The 22,749-nt window shown below is 42.6% G+C and overlaps 1 protein-coding gene across 1 annotated transcript in view; it reads right to left on the bottom strand.

The window, feature by feature from the left end:
- Positions 1-289: 289 nt before the first annotated feature.
- Positions 290-22,749, bottom strand: part of LOC143961285 (mucin-17-like) — a 62,481-nt gene continuing 40,021 nt past the window's right edge. Inside the window, exons 9-12 of the mRNA XM_077470536.1 lie at positions 19,903-20,067; positions 12,316-12,416; positions 11,158-11,222; positions 290-789 (exon numbers count right to left, since the gene is read on the bottom strand). Coding sequence (XP_077326662.1) covers positions 754-789; positions 11,158-11,222; positions 12,316-12,416; positions 19,903-20,067 — 367 coding nt within the window. The 3' untranslated portion in view covers positions 290-753. The remainder of the gene's footprint in view (positions 790-11,157; positions 11,223-12,315; positions 12,417-19,902; positions 20,068-22,749) is intronic.

Genomic DNA, 22,749 nt, shown 5'->3' with positions numbered 1-22,749 from the left:
CTGTAAAAACCAACCATATATCAAAATGAACTACTATTTATATGGTTCAGGTTTGCAAATATAAATGGTACTCTGATTGGAAAATTGCCTTTCTAGTATTTAGAAATTTTGAAGAGTATTGTTCAACTTATTTAAGTTATTGCCAATGAAGGAGAAAAGATATGGGTGTTACATTTTAACAACACAGTAAAAAAAAAAAAAAAAAAATATATATATATATATATATATATATATATATATATATAATAAATCTTAACTTCCTTTTTTTTTTTACACAAACATTTTAATCTATGTGTAAAATGTACATTACAAAAATGTTCACAGAATATTCCATCCAGTTCACAGTCTCTTATAACAAACACCACATGTACCTGTCTTTAACATAAAAAAATTAAATTAAATGTAAGAATAATTTACAAATATATAATAATAACATGGGGGATAAAGTCACTGAAGAATAGAATGATGCCAGATGAGGACAATGGTAAAGAACTGAGAGGAGAATGTACAGTCATATTTCATTTCATAAGTTGAGAATGGAGCTTTGGATAGAAACTTGTGTTAATGTTGGCTGCTTCTTCATCACTTTATATGAACCCAGTGAAGTTAAGGGCTCAGTCTGTCGATGAAGAATGACCATTTGCAGGTATGAAGGCCACTGTTGAAGATCATATCACAGCTGGCCAACCACGCTTTTCCAAGTGATGTTTCTATGATGGTGACCCCCAATTATGCACTGTCCAAGAGGTCAGATCACAACCTGGCAAGCTCTGGTCTCTGTATCTTGATCTAAAGAGGAGACAAGAAGGAGACTTAATTGTGGGTAATAACAATAAAAGCCCTTTGAACCTCTAGTGAAAGGGAGCCTGGAATAGAGGAAACAAGGCTCAGTAAGTGGGTTTTAACATTGACACAGATAAGGTTAATGATTGGCTACTGGTGCATTCCATGAAGGGTTTAGGCCTGAACTCTGATATGGACTATGATGAGGAATGCAACACTGAGGTAGAGGACTTCAGCCTTTTTGAAGAGTTGTGGAGTTGTAGAATAAATGTAAAATAAATAAATATAATAATATAATATATATATATATATATATATATATATATATATATATATATATATATATATATATATATATATAGAGAGAGAGAATAATATATATATATATATATATATATATATATATATATATATATATATATATATATATATATATATATATATATATATATATATATATATATATATATATACTTGATTATATTAAAGTATCAAGGTAAACACATTAGATAATTTCAACCTCTCCATTTTTATAGAAAATATATTTATAATCATATCATGTAATGTTAATATATCGTCCAATAAAGCCCATGGGGAATAAATGGAAAGAAGAAAAATGACAGCCAAAAAAGACAAGTAAATACATTAAAGGAGTCATAAGAGAAAAATTATGACTGGATGCAGATGGCACACGTTCCACGTGGGAAGATCAACATGTCAGGCTAACCCTAGCGCAAACAGAGAAATAAGTCCAAGAGATCAAAAATTATGTTTAATCTCTTTTTAATAAGAATTCAACATGTTTAAGTACAAAAGAACAACATATATGACAGACCACAGAAACAGGGGCAGGTCCATGTAAGGTAGACAGATATATACCTATACCTGTAGTTAGTGTATGTTCCAACAATTGACATCATTAACTGTTCAGAACACGTATTGAAGAAAGAAACAACATCAGCCCTCAACATAACAGAAGGCATACTAGGCAAAGAAATATACATTAAAGTGGTTGTAAACCCTTACAGACCACTTTTACCTACAGATAAGCCTAGATTAAAGCTTACCTGTAGGTGCAAGAAATATCTCCTAAACCTACACGGTTTAGGGGATATTCGCAAAACACAGGCATCGATGTGTGCGGTGCATGCGCGTATCCCAAACAATCTTAATTTTACCCGTTATGATTGTTTATGTTTTCCTTTTGGGTTTTGACCTATTGAGCTGGGACCCTCCCTTCTGCACAGTGAACATACATGTAATTGATTCATAAATGTATTCATTTATTTATTGATCTAATTTCTGATCGGTTAGATTTATTTGTCTTTTTGTGCTAGGGTTTGCTGGATGTTTTGTTCTTCCAATGTGGATCCAGCCCTGATTGTCTGATATGGTCCATTTTATATATTTACTCTTTTTTTTTGGCCTATCATGTTTATTTTTGCCTTTTATGCCCCTTGGCCTTTATTGGAGGATATATTAACATTACATTATATGATTATAAATATGTAGAGGTTGTAATTATGTAATATTATAAAAGTTATGGTGTTTAATTTTCCCTTTACCTTGATACTTTAATATATTGAAGAATAGCTACTGTATATGTATATATAAACACACACATATATATATATATATATATATACACACAGTAGTCTTTCCCTATAACAGGGAACAGGCGATCAGTGACAGGCTCAGTAGGAAGCACGGGGAGAGTTTGTTTACACATATCTCTCCTCGTTCTTTAGCTCTGTGACCCGATCACGGGACACCGGCAGTGATCGGGTCCGCTGGTCCCGTGGCCACGGTCACAGAGCTCAGGACCGGGTTGGGAGCGCGCCGCCGGCGGAGCGCTCCCAACCCACGGCTGGGCACTTAAAGAGCCACGTACAGGTACGTGATTGTGCCCAGCCGTGACAGTCTGCTGACGTATATGTGCAGGAGGCCGTCCTTAAGCGGTTAAATAACCACTCGTTACAACAAGGTATGCAGAATACCATCTCTGAGTGCACAACACATTGAATCTTGAAGCAGATGGGCTACGGCAGCAAAAGACCACACCAGGTGCCACTCCTGTTAGCTAAGAACAGGAAACTGAGGCTACAATTTGCACAGGCTCACCACAATTGGATAATAGAAGAAAAAACATTGCTTGGTCTGATGAGTCTTGATTTCAGCTGTGACATTCAGAAGGTAGGGTCAGAATTTGGAGTAAACAACATGAAAGCATGGTTCCATCCTGCCTTGTATCAATGGTTCAGGCTGGTGGTGGTGTAATGGCGTGGGGGAAATTTCCTGGGCCCTTTAGTACCAATTGAGCATCATTTAAATGCCATGGCCTACCTGAGTATTGTTGCTGACCATGTTCGTCACCTTATGACTACAATGTTCCCATCTTCTGATGGCTTCTTCCAGCAGGATAATGCACCATGCCACAAAGCTCAAATCGTCTCACCACTGGTTTCCTGAACATGACAATGAGGTCATTGTACTCCAATGGCCTCCACAGTCACCAGATCTCATCCAATAGAGCACCTTTCGGATGTGGTGGAATGGGAGATTTGCATCATGGATGTGCAGCTGACAAATCTGCAGCAACTGCATGATGCTATCATGTCACTATGGACCAAAATCTCTGAGGAATGTTTCCAACACCTTGTTGAATCTATACCACAAACAATAAAGGTAGTTCTGAAAGCAAAAGGGGGTCCAACCCAGTACTAGCAAGGTGTACCTAATAAAGGAGCCGTTGAATGTATGTGCCACAACATGAACCTCAGATTAGTATCTCACACTCTCCCAATTACAGGAGCCTATGCTAGTCGGTGTTTCAGCTTTTCCATCAGAAGGCTTGTGGTTTTGTACATAAATAACTATTTGAAAACAGAGAGCAGACACCTCTAGATGGTTGTTTTAGGTAGGCAGATGAAGGCATCAGTTAGGCTGGGTCCTCCAGGTTGGTACTCAGATAGTAAACAATTGAGCTGTAAGTTTGAAGATGACTTGCTAAGTTATTGCTAGACTTGACAGGCTTCACAAGTTTGCTGAACAATTGCAGCAAGTTCACATTGCATGACACTGCTGCAACAGTGGCGTAGAGTGGGGGGTGCGGGGGGGGGGGGCGTGGCCCTGGGCGCGACATTTAGGGGGGCGCAATTTCATGCCAGTAGTGTCACTACTGGCTGCCTCCTTCTAAATGTAATTTCCTGTGTCCCCAACGCTCCGGCCGCCATGTAGAGTGTTCGGCGCCCTGTGATTGGAGGTATGGGGGTCATGTGCGGCGTGGGGCTGAAGTCCCGCCTCTGCACGTGACCCCCATATGCCCAATCACAGTGTGCTGGACACTGTACATGGTGGCCAGAACAGTAATGACAAGCTGCTGCCATCTTCTCCTTCTCCTCCCCCTCCTCCGGACCCATGCAGGACAAGCAGGTGAGCAGGAACATGAACACAGACTGGGGAGAGGCAGAGAGAGAGACAGAAGAGAGGGAGGAGAGAGGCAGAGAGTGAGAGAAGAGAGTGGGAGAGATAGAGGCAGAGAGGCAGAGAGAGGCAGAGAGAGAGAGAGAGACAGAGGCAGAGAGAGAGACAGAGACAGAGACAGAGAGACAGAGACAGGCAGAGAGAGGCAGAGGCAGAGAGAGAGACAGAGAGAGACAGAAGCAGAGAGAGAGAGAGGCAGAGAGAGAGAGAGAGAGAGACAGAGAGAGAGGCAGAGAGAGAGAGAGAGAGAGAGAGAGAGGCAGAGAGAGAGACAGAGAGAGAGGCAGAGAGAGAGAGAGAGAGAGACAGAAGCAGAGAGAGAGAGAGGCAGAGAGAGAGAGAGAGAGAGAGACAGAGAGAGAGAGGCAGAGAGAGGGGCAGAGAGAGAGAAAGAGAGGCAGAGACAGGCAGAGAGAGACAGAGGCAGAGAGAGAGAGAGTGAGAGAGAGGCAGAGAGAGGGAGAGAGAGAGAGAGACAGGGGCAGAGAGAGAGACGGAGGCCGAGAGAAAGAGAGGCAGAGAGTGCTGCAAGTTCTGGTTCAGTTATGTTGTGCAATAGTCACCCCACCACAGGGGTCACTCCTGCTGAATTTTCATGCTGTACACTTGCAGAGCTCTTGTTGTAGACTTACCACTGCAACTTTGCTTTTGCTAGATTATGGGTGTTTAACATGTGGCCCTCCAGCTGTTGTAAAACTACAAGTCCCATGAAGCATTGCAAGGCTGACAGTTACAAGCATGACTCCCACAGGCAGAGGCATGATGGGACTTGTAGTTCTGCAACAGCTGGAGGGCCAAAGGTTGAGCATGTGCTAGAGGTTTGTCACACAATTTTGCTACAAATTGGAAAAGCGTTAACTAGAACTTGTGCTTCAAGTGCTCTGCAAGTGTACAACTTGCCAGTGAAAATGTGCAGCAAGTTCACAAGACTTACAATTCAACACTGCACAAATTTTTGGCAAGCTATCCTTGTTATCCGGGTATCTGTTACTCCCTAGTAAAAACAACACTTCCCACAAACATTAATAAAGGCCCCCTGACCCGACCCGCCCTAAGGAAAGGGAGCCTTGACTGATGGATGCTTGGTAACCAAGCGGGGTGTCAACCTAATCAGAGAGACGGAGTGACACTGTTGGGATTGGCTGCAATGGCACGAGGTGACTGGGTGGAGCTGGAACTCTAGAAACGGCTACACAGAGGCATGTCCCTCTACTTTCAAGAAAAGTTGATGTCACAAGAGTTGCCCACCCACCTGACCGTTTTGTGTTTGTCACAGCTTCCTTGGCAGTTTTACCATGCCAGCAATTGGTATTACTTGATGGGTTATGCCCTCAAGTTAATTATGAGGTCAGTTTAATGCCTGTCTCGCACTGATGGTGGGGACAGGCCTCTTAGACTATACGGTTTGATTATAGATGCTCACAGAATAACTGACCGGCACGGTATTTGTACTTTAACGGTTGTTATACTAAGATGTTCAATAAAGCTGTGGCCTTGCCCTACTTCCAACTTAACTATTTCCCACCCGGCCAATATATATATATGGCCAGGTGGGAGCCTTCTCCTTTGGACTGGACGTTCAGGGACGTCCGTCAGAAGGAGAGGGATTGCATGCGCGCATGCCTGCGCAGCTGCGCGATCCCGATGCGCTCGTGTCACCCTGACACGGTGCATCTCGGATCGGCAGGAGGGCTCTGTGATTGGCCCTCCTGATCACATGATGGCCGTGTCCAATCACAGCCATCATGTGATGTAAACAGAGAGCCGGTTGCTAGGCAATCGGCTCTCCTCTCCTCACACGGAAGTCGTCGGTGAGGAGAAGAGAGCAGATCACTGTAGCCGGCTGGTGATCAGTGAGTATGAGCTGTTTTTTACAGCTTTTTACTCACTGATAACCAGTCTAATGTAAAACACACATGTCCCCAAAACAAACATGTCCCCAAATAATAAAAACACATGTCCACTACATACAGTGGTGTGAAAAAGTGTTTGCCCCCTTCCTCATTTCCTGTTCCTTTGCATGTTTGTCACACTTAAGTGTTTCGGAACATCAAACCAATTTAAACAATAGTCAAGGACAACACAAGTAAACACAAAATGCAATTTGTAAATGAAGGTGTTTATTATTAAAGGTGGAAAAAAATCCAAACCATCATGGCCCTGTGTGAAAAAGTGATTGCCCCCCTTGTTAAAACATACTATAACTGTGGTTGTCCACACCTGAGTTCAATTTCTCTAGCCACACCCAGGCCTGATTATTGCCACACCTGTTCACAATCAAGGCATCACTTAAATAGGAGCTGCTTGACACAGTAAGGTCCACCAGAAGATCCTTAAAAGCTACACATCATGCCGAGACCCAAAGAAATTCAGGAACAATTGAGAAAGAAAGTAATTGAGATCTATCAGTCTGGAAAGGGTTATAAAGCCATTTCCAAAGCTTTGGGAATCCAGCGAACCACAGTGAGAGACATTATCCACAAATGGCGAAGACATGGAACAGTGGTGAACCTTCCCAGGAGTGGCCGGCCGCCCAAAATTACCCCAAGAGCGCAGCGACGACTCATCCAAGAGGTCACAAAAGACCCCACAACAACGTCCAAGGAACTGCAGGCCTCACTTGCCTCAGTTAAGGTCAGCGTTCATGCCTCCACCATCAGGAAAAGACTGGGCAAAAATGACCTGCATGGCAGAGTTCCAAGGAGAAAACCACTGCTGAGCAAAAAGAACATCAAAGCTCGTCTCAATTTCTCCACAACACATCTTGATGATCCCCAAGACTTTTGGGACAACATTCTGTGGACCAATGAGACAAAAGTGGAACTCTTTGGAAGGTGTGTGTCCAAGTATATCTGGCGTAGAAGGAACACTGCATTTCATAAAAAGAACATTATACCAACCGTAAAATATGGTGGTGGTAGTGTGATGGTCTGGGGCTGTTTTGCTGCTTCAGGACCTGGAAGACTTGCCGTGATAAAAGGAACTATGAATTCTGCTGTCTACCAAGAGATCCTGAAGGAGAATGTCCGACCATCTGTTCGTGTACTCAAGCTGAAACGAACTTGGGTTCTGCAGCAGGACAATGATCCTAAACACACCAGCAAGTCCACCACCGAATGGCTGGAGAAAAACAAAATGAAGACTTTGGAGTGGCCTAGCCAAAGTCCTGACCTGAATCCTATTGAGATGTTGTGGTATGACCTTAAAAAGGCCGTTCATGCTCGAAAACCCTCTAATGTAACTGAATTAGGACAATTCTGCAAAGATGAGTGGGCCAAAATTCCTCTAGGACGCTGTAAAAGCCTCATTGCACGTTATCGCAAACGCTTGGTTGCAGTTGTTGCTGCTAAGGGTGGCCCAACCAGTTATTAGGTTTAGGGGGCAATCACTTTTTCACACAGGGCCATGATGGTTTGGATTTTTTTCCACCTTTAATAATAAACACCTTAATTTAGAAATTGCATTTTGTGTTTACTTGTGTTGTCCTTGACTATTGTTTAAATTGGTTTGATGTTCCGAAACACTTAAGTGTGACAAACATGCAAAGGAACAGGAAATGAGGAAGGGGGCAAACACTTTTTCACACCACTGTATGTCCCACTAAAATCACATGTCCCAATTATTATCTGCACACATATGTTCGTGATCACCTGTGCACATCTGTACATGATCATTTGCGTATATATGTCCATGATCACACAAACCAATTATTATACACTTAATGGAATTTTTTTTTACCAAAAACATGTAGCAGAATAAATTTTGACTTAAATTTATGACAAAATTTGATTTTATTGGATTTCTTTTAAAACAGAAAGAAGAAAATATAGTTTTTTTAAAAAATTTCCGCTATTTTTTCGCTTATATCGCAAAAAATTAAAAACGGAGTCGTGAATAAATACTACCAAAATAAAGCTCTATTTGTGCAAACAAAATGATAAAAATTTCATTTGGGTACAGTGTAGCATGACCGCGCAATTGTCATTGAAAGTGCAAGAGAGCTGAAAGCTGAAAATTGGGCTGGGAAGGAGGGGGCGAAAGTGCCCTGTATTGAAGTGGTTAAAGTGGCCTATGTGTCTTTTTGGGAGGCAAGGTTTTGTTGTAGTTTAAATAAGTGGGGGTTAAGACAAGACTAAGCTTCTCAGCAGGCAAGAAGTTATGTCTACATATCATGAGTAAGGATGAGACGAACACCTCCCTCTTCGGTTCGCACCAGAACCTGCGAACAAACCTAAACTTCATGTGAACTTTAGAACCCTATTAAAGTCTATGGGACTCGAACGTTCACAATCTAAAGTGCTCATTTTAAAAGCTAATATGAAAGTTACTGTCCTAAAAAGTGTTTGGGGACCTGGGTCCTGCCCCAGGGGACATGGATCAATGCAAAAAAAAGTTTTAAAAACGGCCGTTTTTTCAGGAGCACTGATTTTAATAATGATTAAAGTGAAACAATAAAAGTGTAATATTCCTTTAAATTTCATACCTGGGGGGTGTCTATAGTATGCCTGTGAAGGGGCGCATGTTTCCCGTGCTTAGAACTGTCCCTGCACAAAGTGTCATTTCGCAAGGAAAAAAAGTCTTTTAAAATCACTTTCAATTGTCGTCTCCCGTAATACAGAGAACACTCAATGAGTGTTCTCTGTATTAGCCGACAATTCATTCATTGATTAAAAAAAAAAAAAAAAAAAAAAAGTGTGGGGTTCCCCTAAATTCAATTACCAGGCCCTTCAGGTCTGGTATGGATATTAAGGGGAACCCCGCATCAAATAAAAAAAAATGATGTGGGGGTCCCCCTAAATATCCATACCAGACCCTTTACCCGAGCACGCAACCTGGCAGGCCGCAGGAAAAGAGGGGGGGACGAGAGAGCGACCCCCCTCCTGAACCGTACCAGGCCACATGCCCTCAACATTGGGAGGATGCTTTGGGGGTCTGCGACCCCTGAAAGCACCATGTCCCCATGTTGATGGGGACAAAGTCCTCATCCCCACAACCCTGGCCGGTGGTTGTGGGGGTCTGCGGGTGGGGGGCTTATCAGAATCTGGAAGCCCCCTTTAACAAGGGGACCCCCAGATCCTGGCCCCCCCTGTTTGAAATGGTAAGGGGGTACAAAAGTACCCCTACCATTTCACAAAGAAATTGTAAAAAATGGTTAAATAAGACAAACACACTTTTGAAAAATTCCTTTATTAAAAAAAATAATTCCAGCGGTGCTAATGCACTCTTGCTATCCAGCAATGGATGATCATCTCTCCTGGGTCCAGCGATGGCTGATCTGATCCAGCGACGGGTGATTTTCAGTCCAGCGCTGTCCATGTATGCATCCGTCTTCTGTCTCCACTGCGGAGACACTGCGGGGATCCCAGCGCTGACGTTTCTTATATTAGGAGGGCAGGGCCACCTGTCACCTGACCCCGCCCCCTCCGACGCTGGTGAGGGAAGCTAGGGGTTCCCCAGTGACGTATGGGTGATCCCGCCCCCCTCTGATGTAACGGAAACCTGAGTTACATCAGAGGGGGGCGGGGTCACCCATATGTCACTGGGGAACCCCATGGCTTCCCTCACCAGCATCAGAGGGGACGGGGTCAGGTGACGGTTGGCCCCGCCCTCCTAATATAAGGAACGTCAGCGCTGTGGGGATGAGGCCCAATTTTAAAAAAAAATTGACGCAGGGTTCCCCTTAATATCCATACCAGACCTGAAGGGCCTGGTAATTGAATTTAGGGGAACCCCACGCTTTTTTACATTTTTTTATTAAAGAGGAGGTCCGTTTAAAAAAAAAAAAAGTCAGCAGCTGCAAACACTGCAGCTGCTGACTTAATAAACACACTCACCTGTCCAGGGAACCCGCAATGTCGGCCGCCCGAGGCCGACCCGTCCCTCGGCTCTCGGGTCCCGGCGCCGCCATTCCCTCTAAGGGAAACAAGCAGTGGAGCTTTATGGCTTCACTGCCCATTTCCTACTGCGCATGCGCGAGTCCCGCAGCTACTGCGCATGCGCGAGTCCCGCAGCTCTTTCTGAATGGGACGCGCTGTGTTCTGGAACACACAGTTCCCAGAACACAGCGCGACCCATTACCCAGAAGACGCCGTGACGAAGAGAGAAGACAGAAGATCTCAGCGGAGGAGGAAGAGGAAGATTAGGAGAAAGTGCCTAGCAACAGGCATTTCTGGTAAGTAAAAAAAAAAATTATTTTTCATTTTTTTTTTTTTTTTTATATTTTTTTGTAATTTTTAATATTTTTTGGTTTTCAGGGTGGCCCTCCACTTTAATGAATGAATTGTCTGCGTAATACAGAGAACACTCATTGAGTGTTCTCTGTATTACTGGAGCCGACAATTGAAAGTGATTTTAAAAGACTTTTCTTCCTTGCAAAATGACACTTTGTGCAGGGACAGTTCTAAGCACAGGAAACATGCGCCCCTACACAGGCATACTATAGACACCCCCCAGGTATGAAATTTAAAGGAATATTACACTTTTATTGTTTCACTTTAATCATTATTAAAATCACTGCTCCTGAAAAAATTGCTGTTTTTGAAACTTTTTTTTGCATTGATCCATGTCCCCTGGGGCAGGACCCGGGTCCCCAAACACTTTTTAGGACAGTAACTTGCATATTAGCCTTTAAAATAAGAACTTTAGATTTCTCCCATAGACTTGTACAGGGTGTTCCAGCTTTTCGAATTTGCCGCGAACAGCCCAAATTGTTCACTGTTCGCTGAACAGGCGAACAGGCAAACAGGCAATGTTCGAGTCGAACATGAGTTGAACTCGAAGCTCATCCTTAGTCATGAGCAACAGTGTCACCAGCACATCACCAGTTCATGTCTGTCAATCTGGAAAGAAAGTTTTCTAATGGCAATGCTCAGCTATAAAACAGGCAATTACCTCAATTGTTGTGTCTATTTTATCCAGGACTGGTTTAAACTTCTCCCTTGAAGAGATGGATGAGTCTGGAAGTAAAAAAAGTGATGCAGAATTGATAAAAAATAAATAAAAATTAATGTAATTCCAGGAAAATGCATTCTTTTTAGATTTAGAGTGGGTAGGGATGATATCATAGTTATTGCTGTCAGTGTATCCATAGGGAAGGCTTTAGTTCACACTCCGTCTTATGCCACGTACACACGACCGGATTTTTCGAGGGACTAGGTCTAACGGTCTTTCTGACAGACTTTTGGCGGAGTTCCGACGGACTTTCCCGAATGAACGGACTTGGCCACACACAATCATAATGTCCAACGGATTTCAACGTGATGACGTACGACCGGACTAGAATAAGGAAGTTCATAGCCAGTAGCCAATTGCTGCCCTAGCGTCGGTTTTTGTCCATCGGACTAGCATACACATGAGTGGATTTCTCGGTCCGGCGGAGTTCCGGTGGGAAAATTTAAAACATGTTCTATTTCTAAAGTCTGCCGGATTTTTGGCAAGCAAAGGTCCGATGGAGCCCACACACGATCCAATTGTCCGATGGACTCGTTCCGTCAGACCTTTGCTGTCAAAAAGTTCAGTCGTGTGTACGTGGCATTAGGCCCCTTTCACAAATGCGGACCATATGTCCGTATTTCATCCATCCGTTTGCTGATGAAATACGAACATACATGCATCCCTATGGTGTAGCGGGTGTCCGCGGATGAACATCTGCAGACACCCGATATCGTCCATCTCCGCTATGGTCCGATTCTGCAGACGGAGGAAAATCCTATTTTTATATCTGTCTGCAGAGTGGATCGGATGAACACGGACAGTCCCCGCTGAGCAAGCGGATCATCACTGATTCATCCCATGTGAAAGGGGCCTAAGGTGGCACCAGGAACTGGGAAATGATGTGAAGACAGAAGGGGGCTATGAGTCTGTCGTTCTCCAGCAGGGTGATACAAACAGAAGGGAGCTATGAGTCTGTCCTCCTCCTGCAGGGTGATAGACAGAAGGGAGCTATAAGTCTGTCCTCCTCCTGCAGGTTGATACAGACAGAAGGGAGCTAGGAGTCTGCCCTACTGCAGAATAATGCAGAAAGAAGGGAACCAGATTGTAACTACCTACCTCCATTTGTTTCATACAGGTTGGTGATCCCACGATCTACATGCCACTCGCTTTCATTTTCTTCAGACCAGTTCTCTTGTTGATCGTTAGCAAAAGGTTCTCTGGTAACACAAAATATTTGAGAAGTTGAGGAGACTGTTTAACAGAAAACTACATACAACTCTGTCCAAGTGTCATGGTGACTTTAAAAAAAATGCCAAAAAAAACCCATTTTTTTGAGGTATAAAAATTATTATTTATTTTTTATTTAATGTTTCTTTTTAAACTAAAAAAACCCTGTAATTTCTTTCATATATCACTTTCCTGAATTCTGTGGTCCCCTGAAGCTTTGACTAGTTCCTCCTGCTGACCTACACAACACCACTCTCTCTAATGATGTGGAAGCTCCGGGGACCAAAAGATTGACACTGAAATGTAATTTCCCTGCAGATCTCTGCATTTCTCAGGGTGGGATCAGCATTTAGTGGTAATGACAGGGGGAAGATAAGCATTTATTGTTTTCTATTACACGAACACCTTCCTTTAGTTAGTTTTGTGTAGCTACATTTTCAATGGCAGTTATAATATATAAGGGGGCTACTGAGCCATTGAATGTTCTTCTTCAACAAAAGTTTTGCTTAAAAACTGAATCCCAGGTATGGCTATTTTTGCATAGTTACCCTGGTACTAATGTGAGTATGTATATGCCATACCTGGCCAATCCCCCTGGAAGATGGACATCACTGTTGGAACTTCTACCACAGTGTTATCACTGGCTTTGGGGTCCTGTGCCAAGTGATAGCTTTTTTGATCAGACGAGGTTTAGAAGTGAAGTAGTGATGCCATAATCTTCACATTATCCGATCAGAATATAATTTGCGTTGTATGGAAAATTGCAAAGTGTTCTCTGAATGGTGTCCATGCCAAGCAAACAACCTTCTGTGTTTACAGTGCAGCAGGGCAGCTGTCTGGGATGGTACTTTGAAGCCAATATAAATCACTGGAGTAACAGTGCCTACTTCAATGATTTCCACAGGGAATTGGAAATGGTATATACATAGTTAGATTGGTCAAAGCTGAGCTAATGTAACAATGCAAAAATGTAAAGGCATCTTTTAGGTTTAGGATTTTTTTATTGCTGCTCAGGACATTCTTTCCTTTTTTTTTTTGTACTGGTCACCATTGTCATAATGGCTCTTTTAAGGAGAGGAAAGGGACATACGAATGGGTGGCTAAGCGTCAGATTTACCAGTCTGGCCATCAGTGGCAGCTGGGGCTACATTTTTTTGGGGGGGGGGGGAAACAAACCATCCACAACACCCCCTCCCCTCTTTCGGGTTGGTCTGTCAGTGAAACCCTTCACCCCTCCAGGCTTCCCACTGCGTCTCCTCCTCGGGGCCAATATGGTCACTATGGTCACTCCTCTAAGCCCTTGTACACACGGTCGGAGAATCTGTCGGAATGAGTCTTATCGGACCGTGTCGTCAGATAATCCGACTGTGTGTGGTATGCATCGGACTGATTCTGTCTGAATCTCCGTCCGACCCAATTTTCCAACATGTTGGAAATATTTCCCGACCAACTGGGCCGGACGGACCTAATCCGATCATGTGTAGAGCATTTTCATCGGACCAAGTGCCATGCATGCTCAGATTAAATTCCTACATCAAAGCTATTGGCTACTAGCCTGAATGTAGTCCCATCGTAACGAAATTACGTCATCACGTTCTGAAAGATCGGATTTTTCGCCAACTTGGCCCAACCGTGTGTATGCAACAGTTTCGGACACAATCCGTTGGACTAAATCCGACGGGCAAAATCCGATGGATTTGGTTGGCAAAATCTCCGACCGTGTGTAAGTGGGCTAAGACCAAATGGGTATTGTGACCGACCCGATTGGCCGGGAGAAGAAGTAGAAATAGCAGATTTGAATTCTCTATTGTCACACAACTGGGTGGGATCAGGGTGCAGTGTTCTGCACCCCAAGCCCACCCTTTTTTAAAGCCAATTAGGCTCTAATCATGTGATTCCAAAAAAGAAAAAAGCCCATTGAAATCCATGCATCCGGCACCCAGCATATAGATTAGGGGCCAGGCGCATGGATTAGGTTGGCGGTGCCCCTGCTCCCCTAATGGAGCAGCCATCACTGCTGGTCACCCACCTAAATTCTAACATTACAGCTAGACAGGTCTATGCACATGCTGCGGCCCTACCAATTTAACTTGGACTAGTGAACTTGATAGGTGGTTCCACTGAGGTCAATGGGAGAGTGCCACAACCTCCAGCCAAATACTTAATTCACAGTTGTGGTTGTTGAATGCAAAGTCCACCTTAGGATTAAAAAAAAAGCAGATATTCAGGAGATGGTAAGATCATCTTCTGAATGCCTTCCAGCCCCTGCTATACTGCCACTGCAGGTCACTTTTGAGAGGGTGGTAAGAACTGCCGCCGTATAAAAGAAAGGAAAGAAACAAGGTGGTTGGGAAATCCAATATGTTAGAGTTATCATTAGAGGTAAGGAAAAATCTTCCAGTTGGGGCAGTTGTTCCTATGACAAGTCTCTAAGATGGGAATTCCGATCACTTTATAGAGATTTCATCCCATTTTCTGTTGTTGTTTAATCTACTATATCTAAAACGCCTTTATATACACTAATTACCATGAATGATGTTAGATTATACAGCGAGCTTTAAAGTTTATGTCAATTAGATTTTATTAAAGAAATAGCCAGTTACAATACAAATATAGCAATACATAACAAGCGCAAATACAATTGCCTGTGTGTACCATAGGATAACAATAGCGTTACAGACTCAAACTCATACTTTTAGTCCTCTTGTTTGCATATAAACAGATTGATAGAAGATCCCTATTAGACTAATAAGCCCCTCCAAAAAAAAAAAAAAAAAAAAAAAAAAAAAAAAAATTATGGAAAGGCCCATTAGTAAAAGGGTAGGTACCCTACCATTCCCAAAGCGTCAATGGTATCTAAACATATATATCAATGGGTTGTAAAAGCCTGTCCCGGCGTATCTGCCTTATAACTTTATACCACTCTAAATACACCTCCAGTTGTCCGTAAATAATCAAGCGGGCATTGCTAGCCCGAACACATAGCGCCCCCTCCACCTCATGTTTGTATCAAAAAGGCGTTTACAGAAGAATTGCTAAACACTACCCAAGGTCGCCATATAACTATATACTTGCCCATGCTTTCATGTGCTGTAGCCCTAATTTCTTCCATTTTATGCAAATATCCTATCTCCCCCAGCCATTCCCTAATTGAGGGAGTCATAATGTTCCTCCAATATCTCGGTATCACTGTCTTAGCGGCAGTTAGAAGAAATCTAATCAGCGATTTTTTATATTTACTCATAGAAAGGTCAGTAATATGTAGCAGACAACATTTAGCGTCAAGGGGGATCTGTGTATCCGTTATTTGTTGTATAGTACTAATCACTTGGCCCCAAAATGGTCTGATTAGGTCACACTCCCACCATATATGTTGTAAAGTGCCCTTAGCCTGATTACAACGCCAACATAGGTCTGGAACATCGGGGAACCACTTATGCAATTTAACTGGCGTGTTATACCAATTCGTCAGAAGTTTAAAAGAAGTTTCCTGTAATCTAGTGCTAATTGCACATTTATGAGCAAATACACATGCCTGTAGCCATTGGTCGTTTGTAAATGATGCATTTAATGCTGCTTCCCAGAAAAGCTTATGTTTATTAGGTTCCAGACGTGCTGCGGATTGTAACCAGGCATACGTGAGAGAGATATTTTTCGTAGAAGCCTTGGCACGAAGGCAAACCGCCTCAAAAGGCGTTAATGGTCGTAAAAAATGTTTGATCCTCCGCGGGCTCAAAATATAATCATGTATTTGTCTATACGTCCATTGCCCCAAAACGGTTGAACCCAAAGTATGTTGTAAGTCCAACATTGATTTAATCTTATTACCCTCAAAACAATGAGTGGCTAATAAGGGCAAATTCCCACATATAAAGTGCCGGATAGGTTTATGCATGCCTGGTATAAAGTCAGGATTATCTACTAGCGGTGTTAATGGGCCAGGTGAAGTAGTCAAACCCGTTGTTTGAGCCACTATTTGTAATAATCTTAAAGTGGTCCCTATAAGGGGATGTTGCTTAAGCTGTTTAGGGCACAAGTCCCACGGAATCCAAGGGGAATATGTCACTGGAATAGGACCTACCTCGTTTTCAAGTTTCACCCAATCTTTATTATCCGCATGGCAGGTCCAGTCAATTATTCTGGTAAGATGAGTGGCCTTATAATAATTTTTGAAATTGGGGAATCCCATTCCCCCACTGCCTTTATCTCTAGTGAGTATTGCAGGGCTTATGCGTGGCTTTTTAGATGCCCATAAGAAGTGTCTAAGAATAGCATTCAATGACTGAAAAAATTTTGCAGGTAGCCATATTGGTAAAGTCTGGAAAAAATACAAAAATCTGGGCAGGATTGTCATTTTGACGATCGCTGCCCTACCAAACCAGGAGAAATGTTTAAGTGTCCATCTCTCCAGGTCTTTTTTCACGTTTTGTAACAATGGCAAAAAATTTTGGCTATATATCTCAGTTAGACTAGCAGTCAAATGAACTCCTAAATATTTAAGGGATCGGGATTCCCACTTAAATTTACAGTTACATAAAACAGCCTCCCGTGTGGTCTCTTGTAGCGTAAGATTGAGGGCCTCAGATTTTTTATAATTAATTTTGAAATTCGCCATATAGCTGTAATGCTTAAATATAGTGCACAGATTGGGCATAGTAACATGCGGCTGAGTTATAAAAAACAATAGATCATCCGCATACGCAGCACACTTGTATTCCTTATCGCCTACGTGGAAGCCATGTATAGAGGGTGATAAATTAACTGTGCGGATTAATGGTTCCAAAGTGAGTATAAACAGCAAGGGCGAAAGAGGACACCCTTGCCTAGTCCCATTCCGTATCTGCACCTTGTCTGACAGTGTCCCATTCACCTTAATTTGGGCCGTAGGATTATAATAAATAGTTTTAATCCATGATAGCATATGTGCTCTCAAACCTATATGAGAGCAAGTCGCATACAGGAAGTCCCACGACACACGGTCGAAGGCTTTCTCTGCATCTGTAGATAAGAGCATGCCTTCAAATTGTTCTGTTTGGGCCCTGTGTATAAGATTAAGGGCTTTAATCACATTATCTTTCGCCTCCCTACCAGGCATAAAACCTACCTGCTCGGGACCTATAAGTTTGTGCAACAATGGGCGCAGTCTGTTCGCTAGTATTTTCGTATAAATTTTTAGGTCCACATTCAATAAAGAAATCGGCCTATAGCTAGCACAATCTAGAGGGTCTTTATTAGGTTTAGGCAATACTGTAACGTGCGCTCTCAGGAAATCTTCTGGTAACGTTTGTGGGTCTCGGAAGTGGTTAAATGTATTAATCATGCATGGAATCAGCAATTCCATAAAGATTTTATAATAGTGGGCTGTTAAACCGTCCGGTCCAGGGCTTTTCCCCTTTTTTAGTTCCTTAATAGCTGCGGTGAGTTCACCTTCAGTTATCGGTTCTTCCAGTGACAGCGCTTCCTCCTCAGTAAGTTTGGGGAGTCCGCTGTCGTCCAGGAATTTATTAGTAATCTCTGCTGTCGTCCCCCTTAGGTCGCTAGGTTTATGTAACTGCGGTAGATTATACAAATTGGAATAATATTCCTGAAATCTTTGCGCGATTTTCGCAGCATCCTGTGTTGTCTGACCGTCACTGGTTTTAATTGCAGCAATATTCGTCGATAGTAATGTTTCTTTAAGGGCCTTTGCTAAAAGTTTGCCTGTTTTATCATTGTGTTCATAGAAGAACCCCTTCTTCAAGAAAAGGATCTTTTGTGCTTTAAGGTTCAAATGGGCTTGTAGTTTTTTCCTCAGTTCTAATAAGGTTACTGCTGTATCAGTTGCTAAGGATTGTTTATGCTTCCCCTCTAGGTCTCTAATGGTCTGTATCAAATCATTAATCTCCCTCTCAGCAACCCTTTTTCTCGTGGCCCCCAGCCGTATGAGCTCCCCCCGAACCACGCATTTATGGGCCGCCCAAATTGTAAACGGCGACAATTCTTCAGAGACATTTTCTGTAAAATATAATTTAATTATATCTGCTATTTTGTCAGTGTTGTCCTTATCCGTGAGCAGGGAGGGGTTTAATCTCCACGAGTGGGGGCCGCGATGTATGTTTATTTTGTGAAATTGCAACGATATAGGGGCGTGGTCAGATAGGGTCTGCACACCTATTTTAGCAGATTCTATACGGGATATATCCCTTTGAGTAACAAAAATGTAGTCTATGCGTGTAAATTTATTATGCAAGGGTGAAAAATATGTATAGTCCCTGCCTGAGGGGTTTGCCAAGCGCCAAGTATCTACTAAAGTAAGGGAAGCTAGAAGTGTCTTGATTTTACGCAACTTTTTATACGGAATGCTGGACCTGCCATCTGATGTGTCCTGAAGGGGATTTAGCGCTAAGTTGAAATCTCCCCCCAGCACCACACATCCAGATGCAAAGCCCTTCAATTCATCTACCACATGTTGACAAAAAGTAACCTGTGCGGTGTTGGGGAAGTAAACATTAGCCAAGGTAACCGGGGTTCCCGCCCAAATCCCCTTCAAAAACAAATACCTTCCGGCAATATCCGCCATCTGCTGATGTACAATGAAATCAGCATTTTTATGTAGCAAAATTGTCACCCCCTTAGATTTGGCCTCGGGATTTGTTGCATGGAAAACATATGGATAATGTCTATCATGCAATCTAGGAATCTTGCCGGACCGAAAGTGGGTCTCCTGAAGAAACACCACTATCGGTTTCTGCTTGTGGAGTTCCCTAAGCACCGCCAATCGCTTCTCCGGTGTATTTAGACCCCTAACGTTATGGGAAATCACAAAAGCATGTTCATCTAGCATAGAGTACGCCATATTAAATACAGTAACTAAATAAATACAAGAAAGAAAAAAAAAAAAAAAAAAAAACACTCAGGTGGATAGACACCCAAATGGAGTGACTAGGAAAAATGTCTCCTCCTATCAACTGTTGGAGAGGAGAAGAAAGAAAAAACGTTGTGATTCCCCGTCTGGATAAACCAGACAGCGATTCACATGTGGAAGCAATGGGAGGACTTTCCTTCAGAAAATGGTAATAAAATAAAACCAAAAATACAAAAACTATTAATTATCTGTTTAAATATAAGAAAAAACCACTCCAGTCCTTCCGTGATTCAAAAAATTAGGCACATATTAAGGCCACATATATACCCTTCCAGCCAGAAGGATAAGATCATGAACAGAATTAAGTACATAAGATTTATTTTAATATTGCGCTATTGGCGCCTTTAATAAACAACAACTATAATAAAAACTATAGTGAGAACTGCAGTAGTCACCGACTACCATACCACCCATAATACTCTGACTGATCTTAGTGCTCACTATACCCCCAACTGCCACTCTTATCACCCCCACATTCCCCCTATAGCGGTGTGTGATTCCTTCCCTAGCTTACTATATCTTTAAAGTTTAGATGGCTATTGAGATACTGTAGAAGAAAATATAGTACTCACAGTAGTTTTTTGTCTTTACCACGTCTGAATAAGAAGTAAGCCACAGTGATTAAGGCAAGGAACAAGACAGCGATGGCAACTCCGACTCCTCCGTACACACCAGACTTGAGTATGGGCCCTTTACAGTCGGAGTACATATATAGGTAGATGTCTGTATCAGGACAGCTGTACAAAGACAAAATAGACCACTGTTATTGCAACAGGAACAAGAATACTTTCAACCAGTGCTGAGGCAAGGTCATCTAGTACCCTGAGCGAAGAGGCCAAGCTGTCCATCCCTTATCCCTGATGTGGGAGCCCCTGATCATCTTGTGCAGCTGGAATCTATGATACCAGCACTACAGTGCCATTTCTGCCTGTCTAAAGGTTGTAAGGCACATTAAAAAAAGGTTGGGCAGCCTCAGAGTGCCGGTACCCAGTGAGATGTAATATTTCAAACTTCCACATTTAATGACATAATCTGCGCTTACATTTCGAAAAGAGAAAATCCGCTTGTAAACCATACAACGGGGCTGCACCTCCCGTGTTACTCTCAGTCCTCAGTACTGCATCAACCATCTCCGCCCAACGTGTATCGTCATGGTCACGTGACTTCCTCAGGGAGTATGTTTGTGTTTTAAATGAGGTCACTGTCAGGTGAAGGAGGACAGAAGCTTTAAAGGGCCATACAAGATTTATCCAGATAAAAAGCATACCCATTAAGGAAAGCGGAGGAAAGAAGGAGATTATCCAGCAGTGAAGCCTGGTTGTATATACCCCAGCAGGGTAAGGGGGTTTTGGACCAGGGAACAGGTCTATATTGGAGGTGAGCACAGTGGTGAAAGGTGGTGGGAGCCACAGCACATTATTGGTATAGAAGATTCACAAGGGGTATGGATTTAAGAAGATTGGCACAAGGTGCACACCTTAAAGAAAGGCTATTTATTGCAATGGAAGAACTGTATTTTCACAGATGAACTTTATATTTGGATTTTATACACAGAAGAAATGGATTATGTCACTGAAAATTTACTTTGATTGATGTTTATTGTATATACATGTATACAGTATATAGTAAAAATTGAGTTTTGAGAGGTGCAGCCAATATATACAGTGCATCCGGAAAGCATTCACAGCGCTTCACTTTTTCCACATTTTGTTATGTTATGTTATTCCAAAATGGATTAAATTCATTACTTCCCTCAAAATTCTACAAACAATACCCCATAATGACAACATGAAAGAAATTAGTTTGAAATCTTTGAAATCTTTATTAAAAATAAAAAAACAAAAAAAATCCCATGTACATGAGTATTCATGGCCTTTGCTCAATACTTTGGAGGTAAATTGGGTATCTGGCGCTCTGGGCGGCAATGCCCTTAGTTTGTAATAATATACATTTGATTGGTCAGTTTTTTGGTAAAAAAAAAGTTGAACCACATTAAGGGGGTGATTTAAAAAGAGGCAGGCATCCTCAGAGTGTGTCCAGCATTTTTCTGTACCCTTCCTCAGATCTGTGCCTCCATACAATCCTGTCTTGGAGTTCTACAGACAATTCCTTGGACTTCATGGCTGGGTTTGTGCTCTGACATGCGCTGTTAACTCTGGGGCCTTATATAGACAGGTGTGTGCCTTTCCAAATCATGTCCAATCTACTGAATTTACCACAGGTGGACTCCAATCAAGTTGCAGAAACATCTCAAGGATGATCAGTGGAAACAGGATGTACCTGAGCTCAATTTTGAGTGTCATGGCAAAGGCTGTGAATATTTATGTACATGAGATTTATTTATTTTTTTATTTTTAATAAATTTGCAAAGATTTCAAACAAACTTCTTTAACGTTGTCATTATGGGGTATTGTTTGTAGAATTTTGAGGAAAATAATGAATGTATTTCATGTTGGAATATGGCTGTAACATAAAAAAATGTGGAAACAGTGAAGCAATACTTTCCAGATGCACTGTATATACACATTGTTTGATAAGTTGTGGGAACACAATAATTTGGCTTTCTGCCATCTTATTACACGTAGTAGGAACACAGAAGGGGGACAGACAATGGACCTCCTTTCAGGCTCCTCCTGTCAAGAGGTGCAGCTCCCAGACAACAGGGCAGATCAGTAAGTAAAAAGATGGTCATTCTAGCAGCAGCTGGTGCTCAAAATATTTGGGGGAGCGTAAACAAACTGAAAAAAATTGCCCCCCCCCATCAATTGCAGCCTCACTGTGGCCATCTAATGCAGCCACTGAGCCCATCAAATGTAGCCATTGTACACATCAAATTCAGCCACTGTGCCCATCAAATGCAGCCACTGTTCCCATCAATTGCAGCCATTGTTCCCATTAAACGCAGGCACTGTTCCTATCATATATAGCCACTGTGCCTATCAAATGCAACCACTTGTGCCCATTATATGCAGCTACTTGTGCCCATCAAATTCAGCCACTTGTGCCAATCAAATGCAGCCACTTGTGCCCATCATATGCAGCCACTTGTGCCCGTAAAATGCAGCCACTTTTTCCCAATATATGCAGCCACTTCATATGCAGCCACTTGTGCCCAGTATATGCAGCCAATTGTGCCCATCAAATGCAGCCAGGCACGTCCCCCGGCTCGGCTGTCACTTCACAAACCGCTCGTGTGGTGGGGCTCTTCTCTCCTGGAGTGACTGGGCTTCCTCCTCCTCTTCTGTAGTGGCAGGCAGTGGTGGCTGCAGCTCCTGTGTCCCCTCTGCTCCTCAGGCTTCCTCCACCATGTCTCCTCTTCTGCCAAAGCTTTGGCCAATCGGGAGACAGGTCTCACTGACCTGCCTGCTGATTGGCAGGGAGAAACGTTAGTGTGAAAATAGTGAAAATTAATTCGCTAT

The sequence above is a fragment of the Lithobates pipiens genome, unplaced genomic scaffold (genome assembly GCF_037356315.1).
Source record: "Lithobates pipiens isolate NorthernLeopardFrog02 unplaced genomic scaffold, aLitPip1_a1.2 Scaffold_8, whole genome shotgun sequence".
Classification (NCBI taxonomy): Eukaryota; Metazoa; Chordata; class Amphibia; order Anura; family Ranidae; genus Lithobates; species Lithobates pipiens.
This window is presented reverse-complemented; position numbering and strand designations above follow the sequence as displayed.